Source organism: Typopeltis vanoorti, chromosome 19, assembly GCF_054136105.1.
Source record: "Typopeltis vanoorti isolate ZY-2024b chromosome 19, IOZ_Tvanoo_1.0, whole genome shotgun sequence".
Lineage (NCBI taxonomy): Eukaryota > Metazoa > Arthropoda > Arachnida > Uropygi > Thelyphonidae > Typopeltis > Typopeltis vanoorti.
In genome coordinates this window covers 38,469,084-38,487,474 of record NC_143567.1, presented here as the reverse complement: position 1 = coordinate 38,487,474, position 18,391 = coordinate 38,469,084, and the positions used below count along the sequence as shown (strand labels likewise).

The following is an 18,391-nucleotide window of genomic DNA, read 5'->3' as shown; positions in this document are numbered from 1 at the left end:
CCTTAGTATTTCCCATAATGTAAAACACATCTCCTAGGAGATTTATGATGTTAAACATTATGGGGGGGTCATATCCCCCATAGTGACCTCCTAATAATGTTGGATTCAATATCTACTTAATTTGAATAATTTTGCATCGCCGAAGTGAAGCCTTTTGGCTCTCTTTTTCAGTAATTCTTGGTGCCTTTGGTGATGTGACACCTTTTCGGCAACTCGTATAGTAAAGTATAAGTTCTGCATCACTTCATCCTGTGTATTCTTGGTCTGAATCCCACTGACGTAACCTCAATAATGGTCGAAACCGGTGGGGAGGTGGGGTAATGAATGACAATGCTGTATAGCCTGTTAAGTTAACTGAGGCACGAGTGTTGCTGTTACCCTTCCAGTTGAGCAAATGAGCAGCTCTGCTCGGTGATGGGGGACCCCCCCCCCCACGGTGTAGAGCCAACCGGTTCTCAGAGTTCTTCTCAGTGGCAAGGCGAGCCTGTCACTGAGCGGAACCACGCTGAGTTTCTGAATTTTGATCCTGCTGGTCGCTCATTATTGGGTGATCCGGGGGATCTCACAAGTTTTTTGGAGAGGTATCCCCGCACTTAAACAAAGGGAAACAGGTCTGGGTACTGATCTCCCCACATAATGTTTAACATCATACATGTCCACTAGGAGATGTGTTTTACATTATGGGAAAATACTAAGGACAGTTATCGGAGCTTACCCCACCTTTACTACGAGTTGCCCTATCATGACAGGTTTGCTTACGCTTGGATCCGCCGAAACTTTTATAGTTTCTATATTCAGCATGAAACTCTTGTAGTTTCTCTATTCGGCTTTGAAATAATATTGGATTCAATATCCACTTAATTTGTATTTTTCATGTTTCAAGATTAGTAGCCTATATTTCGTTGCTCACTTTTGTTAAATAAGAGTGGAATAAAAAAATAGCATTCGGTATGATACCGGAACCGAAGTTACGATAGGCAGAATTTTACTCTAATGATTCTTGTAATGAGTAGTCAGTGACCGAAGTGGATAAGCTCAAGAGTCTCTGCTGTGTATCTCGATATGCAATTAATAGAACTTTATGTCATAATGCAGTTTTTGGATTCTGTCATCTCCAAATCTATTCAAAAGCAACCAAATAAAGTTCGGCAATTTTAAAAGGCTCTACTTAGAGAACACAATCACCATATTTCCATTTCGGAGATCTGGTAACTATTTCTCTGTTATATGGCAACGGTAGTCTAAACACCGAGTCCAAGTTGAATCACTCCATTACTCCAGATGTTTTACAGCATCATCTGTACATTTCAGATCTTGGTATATCGGTTAATCTCTTCAGGCCTGCTATCTAGCCGATTTCTTTCTTTCTTTTTTTTTATTTTTTTTATTTTACAGGCATAAAACAAAAGCGACTATGTTTAGAAATAATACATGCAACTTGTGTGTGTGTGTGTGTGTGTGTGTGTGTGTGTGTGTGTGTGTGTGTGTGTGTGTGTGTGTGTGTGTGTGTGTGTGTGTGTCGTTCTTATACTACTTTTAATAATTACGCTGTAGACACTTTCTGCTGACTTTTTTACAGCAAATTTACATACAAAAAAATTATCGGTCGGTAGACGGCTTTGTCAGTAGTGGTGTCATGTGTAAATGGAGGATAGAGTAGTGTACCCATGAGAGTAGTGCGTTCTACGATGAGTTCTCGGACTCCTTGGAAGCGTGACGTAACAACAACAATAATAAGTAAATATTTCGTCTTACGCATCATAGGACATCGTGAGTACAATTATCAAACAACAATATGAACCAAATTAAAAAAAAAAAAAAACCATTAGCACGCATGCTTAAATTGGAATCCTTCTACGTACACAGTCACATATTTATGGATTAAACCTAATTAGGCTGTAAATTATAGACAAAAAATGATTAATAATTTTAAAAGATTGGGAATCCCACAAAAATTGGTTAGAAGGATTGAAATAACACTAGAAGGATCTAAGGCAAGGGTTAAAATACAAGATGAGTTAACAGAAGCATTCGAAATAAGTTCCGGAGTGGGACAGGGAGATACGCTGTCTGCAAGTTTGTTTAATTTGACACTTGAATATATAATAAGAAGACCTCAATATAAGAGGCTATATTAATAATAAATATGTACAGATTTGTGCATGTGGAGATGATATTGCAATAATTAGTCGTACCAAAAAGATTTAGAAAGTAAAGGCTTTTGCTAAGGCTTTTGACAGAATACAGCATGGCAGACTGCTGCATAAATTGGAGAAAATGGGTTTGGGTTATACAATATTAGCATGGATAAGGGGATGGCTGACTGACAGATATCAAGAAGTGGTATACGGGAGATCTGAGTCTGCAGGTTTAATGTAACAAGTGGTGTACCTCAAGGATCAGTGCTTGGTCCACTGTTATTCAATCTGTACATTAATGATATTGGGAAGGATTTGACAAGTGACATATTATCTGATAATGCAAAGATAGGTAGGGTAATAAGGAATGCTGCTGATATGCAGTCTTTGCAGAATGATTTGAATAGCTGGAAATGTGGGCATGGGAAATGGGTGTCAGTTCAATGTCAGTAAATGTAAAGTCATTCGCTTCGACGTGATTAGATATCCAATGTCATGTTATATTGGTGGGATTAGGCTAGAAGAAACTGATGAGGCTGGGAATCCTGGAGTGTTAATAGATAGGAAGTTGAATTTTAGGGCCATGTGGCAAAGATTGCAAATACAACTCTAAAGATAATTGCAATGCTGAAAGGAAAGTTCACAAGTAAAGATAAGGATGTTATTTTGCCTCTTTACAAGGCCTTGATAAGACCTCACTTGGACTATGGTGCGCAGGTCTGGTCTGCTGGTTTCCGTTGTGATTCTGATATATTGGAGAGAGTACAAAGGAGAGTGTTAAAAATGATACGAGGATTGTGGAATACTGATTATGAAGACAGATTGAGAATTTGTAGACTGCAGACACTAGCAAACAGGAGAAAGAGGGGGTGATATGATTGAGACTTACAAACTTCTGAAAGGGTCATACAGGATTTCAATTGATGGAATTTTTCAATTTATGGAGGGTGGGGAAAGAACGAGAGGGCATCCTTGGAAGCTGAGAATGAAGGCAGCCAAGAAGGGTGTGAGGGCTAAATTTTTCTTTCAGAGGGTGGTACGTGATTGGAATGGATTGCCATTGGATGTTGTGAGTGCAAGCATTGTGAATGAATTCAAGAATAAGTATGATAGCTGGTTTGTGTAGTATGTGGTCTCCCTCGATGAGTCTCTCACTACCTGGAGGTTTCTCTTAACAATAATAATAATAATTAGATTTAAATGCAAAAAGAAGTTGGTTTCAAATTAATGAAGCCTATAGGAAATGGGTATATTCAGATACAATCGAAAATAAATTAAACTGTAGGGGAAAACGCCATAGCCAAAAGAGAAGTCAGATCTTTACATAGAGAAAAATGGAATAACTATGGAATAAAAGGAATGGAATAAGTATTACGAAAACGTATGGAAAGATGATGATTTTCATACTCCTGATATAACATTCAAAAGTGATCAATCAGAAATCATAACATTAGATGAATTAACGGAAACTCTCGAGAAAATGAAAAATAAGAAAGCACCTGGTAATGATGGAATAAATTTAGAATTATTTAAATACGCTAGCTTGGAACTACATCAGAGATTATTAAACCTGCTAAACAAAATTTTACAATCAGGAACAACTCCAGATGACTAGAAAAAAATCAATTATTTTACAAAAAATTTACAAAAATTATTTACAAAAAAAAGCGATAAATCAAATTGTTCAAATTACAGAGGAATAAGTCTGCTCAATTCTAGATATAAAATATACGCAGCACTTTTGAAAAAGAAAATAAACAACTATATTGAAAAACATTTAGTAGAACAAAACGATTTCGAAAGGGTCGATCATGCATTGATTCAGTCTTTACTTTAAAACAGTTAATTGAAAAACAAAGAGAATTTAATCTAAATACTCATATATTAGATTATGAAAAATCTTTTGATTTAGTAAAAGGAATAAACTCTTCGAAATATTAATTAAAATAGAATTACCTCTACAATTAATAAAAGCAGTGGGAAATATTTATGAAAATAACACCATAACAGTGAAAGCCAAAGCTACAGAGTGGATAAAAATAAATAGAGGAGTAAGACAGGGATGTAGCCTGTCTCCAATATATATATATATATATATATATATATATATATATATATATATATATGGGTGGGAATAAATTTTTAACTTGGGTATATTGTATATTAGGATAACCAAGCAATTTTATATATGCTTGGTTATTTTAGCTCCTAATCCCAAGTATGCAAACAATTAAGTTTGCGCCTGAAACAAAGTTCAAGTCTAAAGATGGTACAACACCTGTGCAACTCATTTTAAAGGTGGGTAAAGCTCTGATCACTATTCTTAGTATTTCCCCATAATGTAAAGCACATCTCACTAGAAGATGTATATACTGCAATGCATTATGGGTGGGGTCACTACCCAGACCGGTTTCAACCTTTTTTGAGGTCTCCTCAGTGAGTAGCTAGACCCTAAATACCAAGGTTTTAGTAATACAGAGCGTTATCAACTTTACCTATATAAGTTGCAATAAGGTGTATTAAGCTTTAATAAAAATCTCTGGAGGAGATATTGATGGGAATAAATTTTTAACTTGGGTATATTGTATATTATTGTATATTAGGATAACCAAGCAATTTTATATGCTTGGTTATTTTAGCTCCTAATCAATATCTCCTCCTATCTGGAGGAGATACTGATTCCCATCAATATCTCCTCCAGAGATTTTTATTAAAGCTTAATACACCTTATTGCAACTTATATAGGTAAAGTTGATAACGCTCTGTATTACTAAAACCTTGGTATTTAGGGTCTAGCTACTCACTGAGGAGACCTCAAAAAAGGTTGAAACCGGTCTGGGTAGTGACCCCACCCATAATGCATTGCAGTATACATCTTCTAGTGAGATGTGCTTTACATTATGGGGAAATACTAAGAATAGTGATCAGAGCTTTACCCACCTTTACAATGAGTTGCACAGGTGTTGTACCATCTTTAGACTTGAACTTTGTTTCAGGCGCAAACTTAATAATTGTTTGCATACTTGGGATTAGGAGCTAAAATAACCAAGCATATATAAAATTGCTTGGTTATCCTAATATATATATAATACAGGGTGTTCGGGATAAATTTGACAGTTTCGTAAGGAAAAAGAAAATCTTCTTTGTATCTATTAAATTTAATGAATTGACAAAAAAACATTACAGGCAGAGTTAATTACAATACTATCAACAAGATTTACTCAAAATAACCACCATTAGCATCGATCACAGCTTCAATTCTGCTTCGGAACCTCGAACAAGCTGATGCTACAGTCTCCCTGGGAAGGGCCGCAAAAACTGTTTTAATTTTATCCATTAACTGGGCTTTTGTATTACTGGAAGTGCGATTGGTGTCTTTTTCAACTGCGCCCCATACAAAATAATCCATGGGGTTAAGGTCTGGGGAGTTTGGAGGCCAAACATTTGGACTGGTGAAGTCGTAGAAATTTTCAGACAACCATTTTTGACTTTTCCCAGAGGTGTGGCAAGGGGCCGAATCCTGCTGCCATACATACGGCCTACCATTGGCTACTCTTGTTATCCAGGGCTTGACTACAGTTAGCAACTCCACGAACAAAGCCCGAATTCCAATGCCAGGGTTCTTCAACACCTGTTCCTGCAGATTTGCGAGGAATTCTGCTGTACGAACGCAATCAGATCGTCTGCTAGGGATCTTTCTTCTTGCTACATCCTCGTAGTCACCATTGCAAGTCTCTAGTTCATGCCTAATTGTTTTTACTGTATTCAGGGAGCATTGGGCAGCAGTCGTAATATCCTTATTTTGATGGCGGGCACGAATCATCATGATACAAGTTATTCTCTTCCATGATTCAGGTGGGTTCCAGCTATCCATCCTTTCTGACATCTTGTATATGAATGAAGAAGGGTCCAAACTTTTAAATGAAGAGAAGTGTGTGTTAATACATGTAACTTACGGAAAAATATAATTAATTATAAATATGTCAAATTTATCCCGAACACCCTGTATATATATATATATATATATATATATATATATATATATATATATATATATATATATATATATATATATATATATATATATATATATATATATATATATATATATATATATATACAACAATATTCAACAATACTAAAAGAATGGTAGTGTATCAATAAAACAGGAATTCAATTAGAAACAAATTACTGTTAAATACATTATTATATGCTGATGACCAGATTTTGATCGCCAATATAGAAGACGGATTGCAGTTGGCTCTCTACAATCTCGACAGGACTGTTACCAAATGCGGCATGAAAATATCTACCCAAAAAACAAAAGCTATGGAATTTAAAGGAAGGGAACCAATAAGAAGAAAAATAGTTCTAAACAACAAACCAATTGAACAAGTTCATAATTTTAATATCTCGGTTGTAATATGTTACATTGAAGAAACTGATTCAAAACATCAAATTAGTAAATTCATCAAACTATAGGCATGATTAATAATATTTTCAAGCCAAATTTGGTACAAAGAAATTCTGGATTAAGAATATTCAACGTCTGTAGCGAGAATGACGAAAATAGATTACCAAAGGATAACATCAATAGAAATGAAATTTCTAAGAGGAACAGCAGGCTATACTAGATTAGGTAAGAAAAGAAATGCAGACATTTTAAAAGAACTTCAACAGCAACCAATTTTACAAACTCTAGAAAATTACAGAAATAAATGGATCCACGTAAATATAATATCACCAGAAAGATTACTAAATTATAAACCAAAAGGAAAAGGAAGTAGAGGAAGACCCCTGAAAAGTTGGTGAGAGACTGGAACAGGCCAGTAGGACTAATACCGTGGAAGGAAGAAGAAGTCGGTTTACAAATTAATGAGGAAAAACTAAATATGTGCAATATGGAAGATATGGAAATAGAATAATCTCTAAACGTAGTGTAGATGGCTATAATTTTTCATTTTAAATGTCTAGGATCCCTAATAACAATAACGAATAACATAGCGGAAAAAATAAATAATTGAATAATAGCTGGAAATAAATGCTATCACATGCATAAAGGATTATTGGATAGTAAAGTTGTGGATAAGAATTTTAAACTAAAAATTTATAAATTGATTTTTAGACCAGTAATAACATATGGATGTGAATCATGGTCTTTACCCCAAAAAGAAGAGAATAGGTTAAGGATTTTTGAAAGGAAAATAACGAGAAAAATTTATGGACCAATTAAAGAGAAGAATGACAATTGGGAAATCAGAACAAACAGTGAAATTAACGAATTAATAAATGGAGAAAGTATATTTTTAGATTTATTAAGGCACAAAGAATAGCATGGATAGGCCATTTAGAAAGGATGGAAGAAAGTAGAGGAGTTAAAGTATATATAAATGGAAAATAATTGGACAAAGAAGAAGAGGAAGACCTAAAAAAGAGATGGTTACATGAGGTTGAGAAAGACCTTGGAATTCTTAAAGTTAAGAATTGGAAAAGTACTTCATTGAACAGAATGGAAAAAACATTCTGAAGCAAGCCAAAACCTACAAAGGGATGTAGAGCTAAAAGAAGAAGAAGGAGGCTGTAAATTAAATTAAAATATAACAGATAAATTTATTTTATACACTTTAGAAAAAAAATTTCCCAGACTTTTGGAATAGTGAGAAAGTAGTTCCGATGAAGATTAGGTCTATGAAATAAGGCTTCAGTACTTTTTTTATATAAAATATATAAATTAAAATTTATATTATATTATATTATATTATATTATATTATATTATATTATATTATATTATATTATATTATATTATATTATATTATATAAACTATTATATAGATTCGTATATAAACATGAAAGTTTATATAAAGAAAGTATTGAAGCTTCACGTCACTGATCTAATCTTAATCGGAATGACTGTCTCAATATTACAAAAGTCTGGGAAATTTTTTTTCTAAAGTGTATACTTAAATTGTATACACTTTAGAAAAATTAAATTTAAATTTAAGCGCGCATGCTTAAATTGTTATCCTAAAGTGTATAAAATAAATTTATCTGTTATATTTTAATTTAATTTAGCCTAATTACGTTTAATCCATAAATACGTGACTGTATACGTACAGGGATTCGATTTAAGCACGCGCGCTAATGTTTTTTGGAATTTAGTTTCTATTGTTGTTTGATAATTGCACCGACGATGTTTTATGATATGTAAGACGAAATATTTACATATTTAAAAGTTATCCACTGTGCCATACGTGTTATTTTATAGTTAATAATAATAAAATTTGAGTACTTGGCTTTCCTTCAACAACAGTGCGCGGAGGTTAAGTGTCAAATCAGTTGACTTTCTACAATTATTGCAGTCTTGTATGAACGCGCAAAGATGTCTTGCCTCTGCATTTTTTCGCTCTGATAATGCTTAATAAAAACGTGCCATTATATTATAAAAAAAAATTAGATTCGTTTTGCTTAAAATTTCTCCTACGATAGCACTGGGTTTTGACGAATAGCAGTATTATTGACAAAGAAACGAAATGGAAAAAAAAAAAAAGTCAATCCACTAACGCCTTTTATTCCCTTATAGGGGGTTGGCGAGGCCGTTTTAGCTCTATCTAAAAGACTGAGTGAGTAGTTCAATCTCTGCCGGCATCCAATCAGGGATAGCTGGCAAAAGATAAGCATTAATTTTTAAGTAGCATTCGGTGAAGAGACGGTACACAACTGTCACCATCTAGTCCCTAACCATAACGCAACATGTTATTGTCCAAAATAGTGAGTGTCGACACCACGGTCGACTTTCTTAAGTCTACGGGACGAAGAATCGGAGTTTCCCGGAGAAAAGTCCCTGTTGGCCATGCCAGAGATTGACTAACTCGGGAACCGGTCGAAGATAGGCTTAGAAAAAAAGTTCTTTTAGTCGGCGAACAGATGTAAATTTAGGTCTTTCTTCAGGCAGCCTAGAGCTATGGATGCAAACACCACTTCCACTGAACTACACAGGTCTTAGAAATGAAACGACAGTATAAAAAGTTATCTTCGATAAAAAAAATAGTAAAAAATTAATTACAGTAAAAACAGTAACAAAATTATCACTTTCCAGTTTTAATTGTGCTCTCATTAATTATTATCACCACGTGCCATTTTCATTTCCACGTTTACTCATAATTCTGGATTTGCAATGCTAAAAATAAAATATTCATATTTTATTTTTATGCCAAAAGCACATTACTTTTAGTATATCCTCATGTTACCCTATATTATTTTATGGAAAATTAAAAATTACACAGAAAGTAAAACTAATGTTGTATTTTGTTTTCTCATAATTCTTATTTTCTAGATATAATATGGGTTATGCTGGTTCTAGCATGCATCAGTAAGACATGCATAACAGCATCGTTTGGAATAATTTATGTGTACGGCTCAGAGATCTTTCCAACAGTGGTGAGAAATGTAGGAATAGGTACGTGTTCCATGTTTGCCAAAGTGGGATCCATGTTTGCACCTTTTGTCAAAGAGTTGGTGAGTATCATTTTTGGGATTATGCAATATTATAGTAATTGTCTCCTAAATTATAGATTGTAGGCAAAAAGAATATATATATATAGAGAGAGAGATAGATAGATGGATAGTTTATATATATATATATATATATATATAACTATCTATCTACCCTTCTTTCCCTTCTAAACCTTCTCTCACTAAACGCTAGAGGGTGAGCCACACCACTGCGAAACAGGCTGGTCCTGCATCATATCCTTGCCACCGGCCAGAAATAGTTATGCTGCAGGAAAGTAACTTCCATTGCAACAGTGGAAGTTAGTTGACGTCCACTTCCAATGCTGACTCCTGATCCATACAACTTCATAGATCAGGAGTCAGTCAGCATTGGAATTCATCAAAACAGCGTCCTAAAATTAAGAATAATCGATACCTTTCCTGGGTGTGCAATATATGCACTCATTACAACTCAGACAGGAAAGAAAATACATATTATTAATATATACATGCCACAAAGCGAACAGCTTGCAGTGCAGGTACTAGAGTTCGTCCGAAACCACCTCAACAATGACCACTACATATTGGCAGGGGATTTCAACCTGCACTCTGTATCCTGCAAGGACAGAAAACAATGCCAAGAACATCGACACTCACTAGTTGAGCTTCTGCAGGATGTAATAAATGACTACGAGCTGACCGACACCTTCAGACACTTGCACCCTCATGAGAAAGTATTCTCCTGGAGGACCAAAGGTGGTCCTACCAGTGTCATATACCAGGCACGACTCGATAGATACTACACATCTATGCACATAATACCCTGTGTAAGGAGAGTCACATACCACCCATCTCATGCATCAGACCACGATTCCATCCTTCTGAGCATTTGCATTTCTGGACATACCGGACACAAAGGAGGAGTATACTGGATATTCAATAACAGCCTACTACAGGATACAGATTATCTCAGAACCTCCAAAATCTATATCGAAACTCTCATCAGAGATATACCTACTTCGCAATCAATTTCCGAGTGGTGGTCACTCTTTAAATCCAAAGTTAGGGTATTTACCCAAAAATATAGTCACCAGAGGAATTTGAATAAGCATTCAGTCTTTAAAAATCTGCAACAACAACAGCAATTACATTATCCGGAATCTGAGGAATATCAGTCCTTAGAAGTCGCCATACGCTCACACCTAGAGCAGTCTGCAGGAGGAGCACTAAGAAGAGCACGACGCAAAAACATTAACCTCACAGATGCATCCACAAAGTGATGCATCTTTCTTCTAACTGGAAAAGCACCAACAAGAGTGCACCACTATATCTGCTATAACAACAGATAGTGGAACCATCATAGAAAATCATGACGAAAGCCTCTTATATACCTTGCAGTACTGCAAAATTTATACCAAGAAAACTCAACATCTATGGATGCCACGAATATAATTCTCTCCGATGTGAAAAGACTCTCCCCAGCAACTAGGTGTAACACAGAACTCCCCATCACGCTACACGATCTGACAACTGCCTGAGCCTCCTTACCTAAAGATAAATCTCCTGGCATAGACAGGCTCACCACTGAATTTTACCAGTCCTTCTGGGAACAGCTTGGACCTATCCTCTACAGAATTTTTGTCGACGCGAGTACCAATGGCTTCCCACTCAATATGACAACATCTGTTATTAAACTCATTACAAAGAAAGGAGACGCCACGAAATTATGAAAAAACTGGAGACTCATCTCTATCATAACCACCGACTGTAAAATTATATCAAAAGCCATTGCCAACAAACTTAAACCCGCTCTGAACGAAATAATAAATAGGCATCAGAGCTATTCCATCCCTGGACAATCTATCCACGAAACTTACACCTCATAAAGGATCTCATAAGCATAGCCAACATCAACAATGAAACAATGGGTCTTGTAACACTAGACCAAGAAAAAGATTTCGACCGCATTGAATACCTATTCAGCTGCTTGAAAGCCTTCGGCTTTGGCTCAGGCATCATTCACTCTATTAAGATGTTGTATGCCAAGGCACACTTTTGCATGAAAATAAACAACAGACTTACCATAACTGTACCATACAGCAGAGGTATTAAACAAGGCTGTTCACTTTCCGGTCCTCTTTACACAATTGCCAATGAGCCCTTATTTGTGTAGACTCAGCATGCTGCTTAGGGTATCCCGTCCTAAACTTTCCTACCAAACCATAATCCTAACAGCATATGCTGATGATGTTACAATTATAGCCCGCTAAGAATAGGATCTCCATAACATACAAACAGCATACCAACAATACCAAACAACCTTCGGAGCCAAACTAAACGCACATAAAACCACAGGACTGTGGTGTGGCAAATGGAAAAACCGAACCGATTCCCCAATAGCTGGTCACTGGTCCACAGAGGGGAAACAAATACCTGGGGATTTACCCAGGAAACACGCCCTCTTATGTGGATAAGAACTGGGAAACACTAAATAAACGGTTCAAGCAGGTACTAGGAAATTGGGCAGCAATACGAGCCTCTGCCTCCACAAGAGAGAGAACAATAATTGTCAACCAAATAGCCACCAGTGTCCATACACTAAAGATTCTCATGCCACCAGTGAAATTCATCAAACAAATAAAGCCAACCATCTATCGATTCACATGGAACAAAACAAAATGGCTTTTCTTTTGAGAGAAATACATGGCTACTCCAAGCTATGTATTTCTCTCAAAGATGGAGGACAAAAGGACTTGACCTCCATTGACAACAGGATAACAACGTTCCGCACTCGATTTCTCCTTAATGCCCTACAACAGGAAATAACACACAAATGCACCACTAAATATATTTTCACCTCTGTCACTAGAGGTCTCTCTCTCTCTTCACAACCTTAAGAATGACAACAGCGCACGTGCCAGTGCATCAAACAAACTTCTACAAAGATGCCCTTCGAAGATGGAAGAAGCTAAACCTCCAGCACACAGTGAAGACAGCATCCCGTCCTGAAATCCTCAAGGAACCCATCTTCCAGAACACGATGGTAAGAAACCCGACCACTCAGAAAGAGATTTTCTTTTCTCCATGGAGCTGGCGATGAGTGAGGATCTTGGGTGACATTCTTTTTCCAAGCCTCACCTGGCGCTTTCCAAAATCGCTCGAAAACCTGTAATACGGGAATCAGGCTGAGCAGATATACACACTGCAAAGGCCGCTATGCCTGATAGCATAACGGAAGAGGGGCTTAGCCCTCCAATCTCAGAAGATCTGGTGCCTATCTTTCTGATAAAAACTAATACTTCATTGAAGAAACACCCAGCAGCACCAACAAAATCTACAGCTCTAATACAACAGTCGAACCAAAGCAGCACTTTATTGGAAAATCGTGCATCATTCCAGCAAATACCATTTCAACGGGATCTACCGTATCGCACAAGAGCCATCAAACCCGACGCAGATATTCAGTGGAGAATGTGGCACAATGTATTACCCACTCCAACTATATTAGGAAAATTTAACTCAGATGTCTCAGATAACTGCCTGTTCTGCTACCGGTCAGGAACAGTCCGGCATATCTACTTGGAATGCCCAGTCAACACCCAATTAATCAGTTTGTCTCGGGAAACGGCAGCTCTCACCTGTGGTAGTCTTCATACAGAAGAGGAGTATTTCAATCTCGTCCATGCAGAATCAAATAATCATTCATTCTGCAATTACCTCTTCATCTTCTAAAGCGGTAATATACAGCTTCTATCTCAAGACATACAAGACCAGACAGCTCAACAACTTCACAAAAAGAGGCAGCTGACCAACTCCTTGCAGCCTTCAAACAAAAGGTGAGAAGTCGGATCCTGCACGAGCATCACACCACAGGCAAACAACACCGATCTTTTTCATCAAGACTAGAATCCACGGAATCAACTCCTGGCTGAGCAGGGCGACTGCACAATAGTCCCCTTTCCAGCATAGAATGGGGGAAGAAAAAATTTTGTGCTTAACAGTGCGAATATTAATCAGCTGTAACTCCCATGTAAATAGATAATATTGTCCTATAGTAATATCCTGTTATGCTCTTCCACATGCATGTCAGATCTTATGTTCTTATAAAATATCATGTCAAAATAACTGTTAATGGCTTGTATTAAAAAAAAAAAAAACGAAAAAAACGTAATTCTCCTTATAACTGATATTTCGATCAAGAGGATGAGCATGTAACCTCTCTGCCTGACTGTAGAGAACCAAAAACAGGTTAATCCTGTTTTTGGTTCTCTATGTTATGTTTACAATAATATATATATATATATATATATATATTCTTGTCTTGATGAAAAAGATCGGTGCTATCATAAACGGATTCTAAGATGACAAGTTATTTGGCCAACGCAGCCCAATGAGCCCAATGCGAAAGGGAAATGGAATAAATGGAGAAAAACAAGAAAAAGTGCATCCTATCCAAACAACAGCCATGTGTACTAATCAACTGGCTGTATTTTTGTCCAACTTTTCTTCTACCTCTTCTGTATTCGAATGATTCCACTCCATCCTTTTCTTCCAATAAGAAAAATAAGAATTTTGTAATTACCATTCTAAACATGCAATATTTAATGTTGCGCATTGAAGTCTTGGTATTAAAAATATTGCGTCGTCAGCATCCAAGAAATCGAGGCTCTGGCATTACTTTTACTTCTGAGCAGATATTAACTCTACACAAATTACAGATTCATCTAACTATTGAATACCGTTCTTACTTTAGGCATGGTGCTCCTAAAAAATCCCTAGGCCGATGGAGATATCACCGACACTTAGGGATCACCGCCTAGTTTTTTTTATTTTTTTTTATTTTCTTTTCCCTTCGTCCTTAGGGTGATAAATAAACACATTATCTTTGTCAGAGGATTACATAGATTTTCGTTCTATATTAAATGTTCATATAATACGACAGAAATGCTTTCCGATAATTAAAATTCATATTTGGAAAACTGCATCAAATAGAAATTTCTTTGAAGAGTGTTAAAAAAAATCATGTAATAGATAGATGAGAGACACTTCATTTGAATTATCTCTTTCAGGGTCAAGTGACTAACGCTGAAGTTCCCATGGCTTTGTACGGAGTACTCTGTTTGATGAGTGCCTTATTTCTTTATCAACTTCCAGAAACAAGTAACATAATCTCTCCAGATACATTAGAAGATGCTGAAAGGCTATTTGGGTAAGTTGTCACAACTTTAAATAAAGCATAAAGCGAGCCAGAGAACGATAACAGCTTGTTTAAATAGTCTGCTATTTACCGACATCGGTAAACGTTTTCTGAGCATAAGTGGTCTTCATAAGCATATAACGATAACATTCCACGTAAAGGAATTTATAAATAATCTCAAATATCAAAGAAAGTAGATGTTTGTAGTTTCCTGAAGTAAACAAATACTGAATGTTATGAGAACAACTACCACTTTTCCAAATTTGTAGATAACTAACGATGAGTTAGTTAAATCTTGCAGTAGCATAAGAATAACATATTCAAAGGAGATAACGCATCATTTATTCAAATATTTTAAGTGTTTTTCGCTTAAAATACTTTGAATAAAGTAGACGAACTCTCTTAATGAAAATGAAACTAAGTGGCCACTCATAGATGGCAGTTATGGCGGAATATTCCTTACGAAGTATTAATCGTTTGTTAGGCTTAACATTTTAGCTTGATTTTACTAACTGAAATAAACAAATAAAATAAAATAACATAAAAATGAATAAAATAAATTAGATACTATCCCAATAAATAGATAATGCTAGTTCAACAGTATTTGTTGCAGAAATACTAGAATTCCTGGAAAAGTAAACGAAACAGTATCTCCAAAAGACGTATTCCAGCTCCAGTTATACAATAATCGACAAATACTAAGACAGCGCTTAAGTTCATCAGTTGTTACCTCAATCCTTTTCAACTGAATAATGAAATAAAGGAGAAATACAAGTATTTTTAGATCTCATTTTCCATTTGATATTCGTCTACTTTTAAGATCAGTGTAATATTAACTCTATATTCAATTTATGTTTTTAGTTTGCTGCGTTATAATTGTGAAACAAGTTTTTAATCTTCTGCAGGTCAAAAAACCTTATAATTACCTAATAATATCTCATGCAAAATTTTCTTATTATTTTAGAAAACAAGCGAAGAAACCAAAAGATGACATGCAATTGAAGACAATTCCTACGGAAGGAAAAAAGTGCGTAAATGGTCAAGAGAATCTAGAACCTGGCCAATAGTGTTGATGTTGTTAAATATTTACGCAAATAAATTAATTAATGATATCTTTATTCATCGTTTTAACTCGCTTTCTCTCCAAACGAATGAAGATATGAATTGCAAAACACTCTCATTTCGAAAATTTCCCACTTTGGTTATGCAGAATGGAATCCATTAGTGTAATCTGGTTCATCTTCACACATAAAAGGGAGAAAAAGTGAACTATTCATGTAACTCATGTATTTCTTCATCCTTTAAAAGTATTTAAGATGATTTTCAAATATGTTTACGTCATGGAGCCCCAAATGAAATGAAACTGGGAAGTTTTTTACATATTTTCTTTTCCTATAATTAAGCTGTACGAATATTCTACTTTAACAGAATAAATTCAAATGTGGACAGAACTACAAAACTGTATCGTAAAATTTTGAAGCCGAATTTCCGTTTTTTTTTTCCGTCCTACAAAATGGCATTTCGAAAGAAGTGGGCAGAACCGTTCTAAGTTCGAACGTTCTATCCGCCTACGGCAGGAATATTTTTCAGGCCTACTTTTCAAGCCTGTTTCCGAGTTAGTGGATCTGTAGAGGCAAGTAGGGTTTCATGGAAACTCGGGGTTTTAAATCGGCAACTCAAGAAAATCGACCGCAGAACTTGTACTCTCCTTCCCGGATGTCTCTGGATCATTCATAATGTGGACCAGCTATCAGTAAGAGCTAGGGGGTGGAAATTGACTAACCCTCGACTTTCAGATGTGAGTTATGATTAAAATGGCCTTTTTTTTTTTTTTTTTATTGCAGCCCATGGCACATTTACGTTTGTCTATTGCACGTCGTGTGACATCAATCCAGATGGAACACGTACGGCACAGTATAATCATTATTTATCATAATAATGATATCAGCGTTCAAAGTGATTTGAACGCCGATATCACTAATCATTAAGCAGAGAAGAAGAGAAGATCAGAGATCATAAATGTGCCTACTGCAATAGAACAGCAGCCATAAACAATCATTGTTTATGGCTGCTGTTTTAGTCTAGTTTTTGGATTCGTTCCACTTTTTACTTGAACAAACATTTACTTTTTATAAATATGAGCTGAGCACACGTATGGAATTCTGCTCCTATATACGAGGAAATGTCCTCCCCCTCCAAAAAAAACCCTCCGTAAAATTCTATACTGTAATCAGAAAAACGAAAAAAAAAAACAGATATTAATTATCCCGCTCTTAATGACACTCCACAGCGTACACTTTCAATTTCTACTTCTTGTGTCTTATAGTATTGTCATAACTATTGATTCAGCTGAAATAACATCTCCAAGCCTGGATATAATGTTGATTTTCAAGAGCAAAGCATCAGTTTAACAGAATAAGCATTTACTGGCGTTTGACTTCTTATAAAAGATTAACGTCAGCTCAACTAAAGGAAAACATCGACTACATTTTTCCATTAAAATCCACCCCTCCATCCATTTTATGGTAGCTGTCTCTTTACCATTAAATAATTAATACAAGATCTTTATAAAGAACATTACAGGAGAGTAGAAATCGCTCCATTACTAAAAGCTTCTTAATCTTATTATCACTCAGCCTTGCCTTTCTCTTTGTATTTAGCAGCTTTCGCTTAAAATTTCTCTTATAGTTGATTCACCCATTTTTGTGTTCTTGTCCTATCTTTACTCTGGACTCGCCTTCTTCATTTTTCTTTATTATTATTTCGAGTTTTTCTTCCAATGAGATTACTTTCCCAATCATTTTCACACTTTCACTTTTTTTGCTCGCTAATTCTTTTACTCATGATGAAAGATTGGGAAAATACTTTAAAATAAAAAAAGTAAGGAAAATAATTGCAAAGGAGGAATCTAATTTTCGAGGCGAACTAATTGAATCTGGGCATAGAAAAAAAAATGATGCGCTAATTGAAAACCCACTAATCGGAGACGCATTAATCGAGGGATTGCTGTAATATGTTTGCATTATGAAAGTGGTGATGTAAACGGTGAAAATAAATAAAAATGGAAACAATTGAATGGCACGAAAAAACATTTTACTCAAAATGAATAAATAGCACTGTGTAACTGCAATTTAAATTTAGAACTTAGAATATGCATGGTTAAATGGCATGTGTGGTCTGTAATACGGTGCAGAAACTTTGACCTTGAATACAACATCGATAAAAAAAAATTAAGTCTTTGAGATGTGGTTATACAGACAAATTTTAAAAATACCATTGAGAACAAAGACGTCCAATCAAGAAGTACTGGAACAAAAGGAGAAATCACTTGAACGTTAAGATACCATAAACGCAGAAAAACTGTATATCGTGGTCACTTACTTCCTAATGAAAAATATAAGGTACTTCAATTTGTTTTCAAAGGAAAGATAAATGGGAGAAGAGGACAAAGAAAACGAAGAAGATCTTGGCTGTCGGATATTCAAACAGTGGCCTGACATGACCACTGAAAGCCTATTCAGAATGGCGGAAGATTGCTCAAAATTTGCCAAGGTGGTCGCAGAC

At 35.6% G+C, this 18,391-nt stretch overlaps 1 protein-coding gene across 2 annotated transcripts in view; it reads left to right on the top strand.

The window, feature by feature from the left end:
- The window catches only part of LOC150096007 (organic cation transporter protein-like), a 48,534-nt gene extending 32,589 nt beyond the window's left edge, over positions 1-15,945 (top strand). For both annotated transcript variants that reach the window (XM_090409186.1, XM_090409184.1), the window contains exons 9-11: positions 9,473-9,654; positions 14,700-14,839; positions 15,792-15,945. In XM_090409186.1, the coding sequence (XP_090265312.1) occupies positions 9,473-9,654; positions 14,700-14,839; positions 15,792-15,894 (425 nt within the window). In that variant the 3' untranslated portion in view covers positions 15,895-15,945. The remainder of the gene's footprint in view (positions 1-9,472; positions 9,655-14,699; positions 14,840-15,791) is intronic.
- Positions 15,946-18,391: the final 2,446 nt, after the last annotated feature.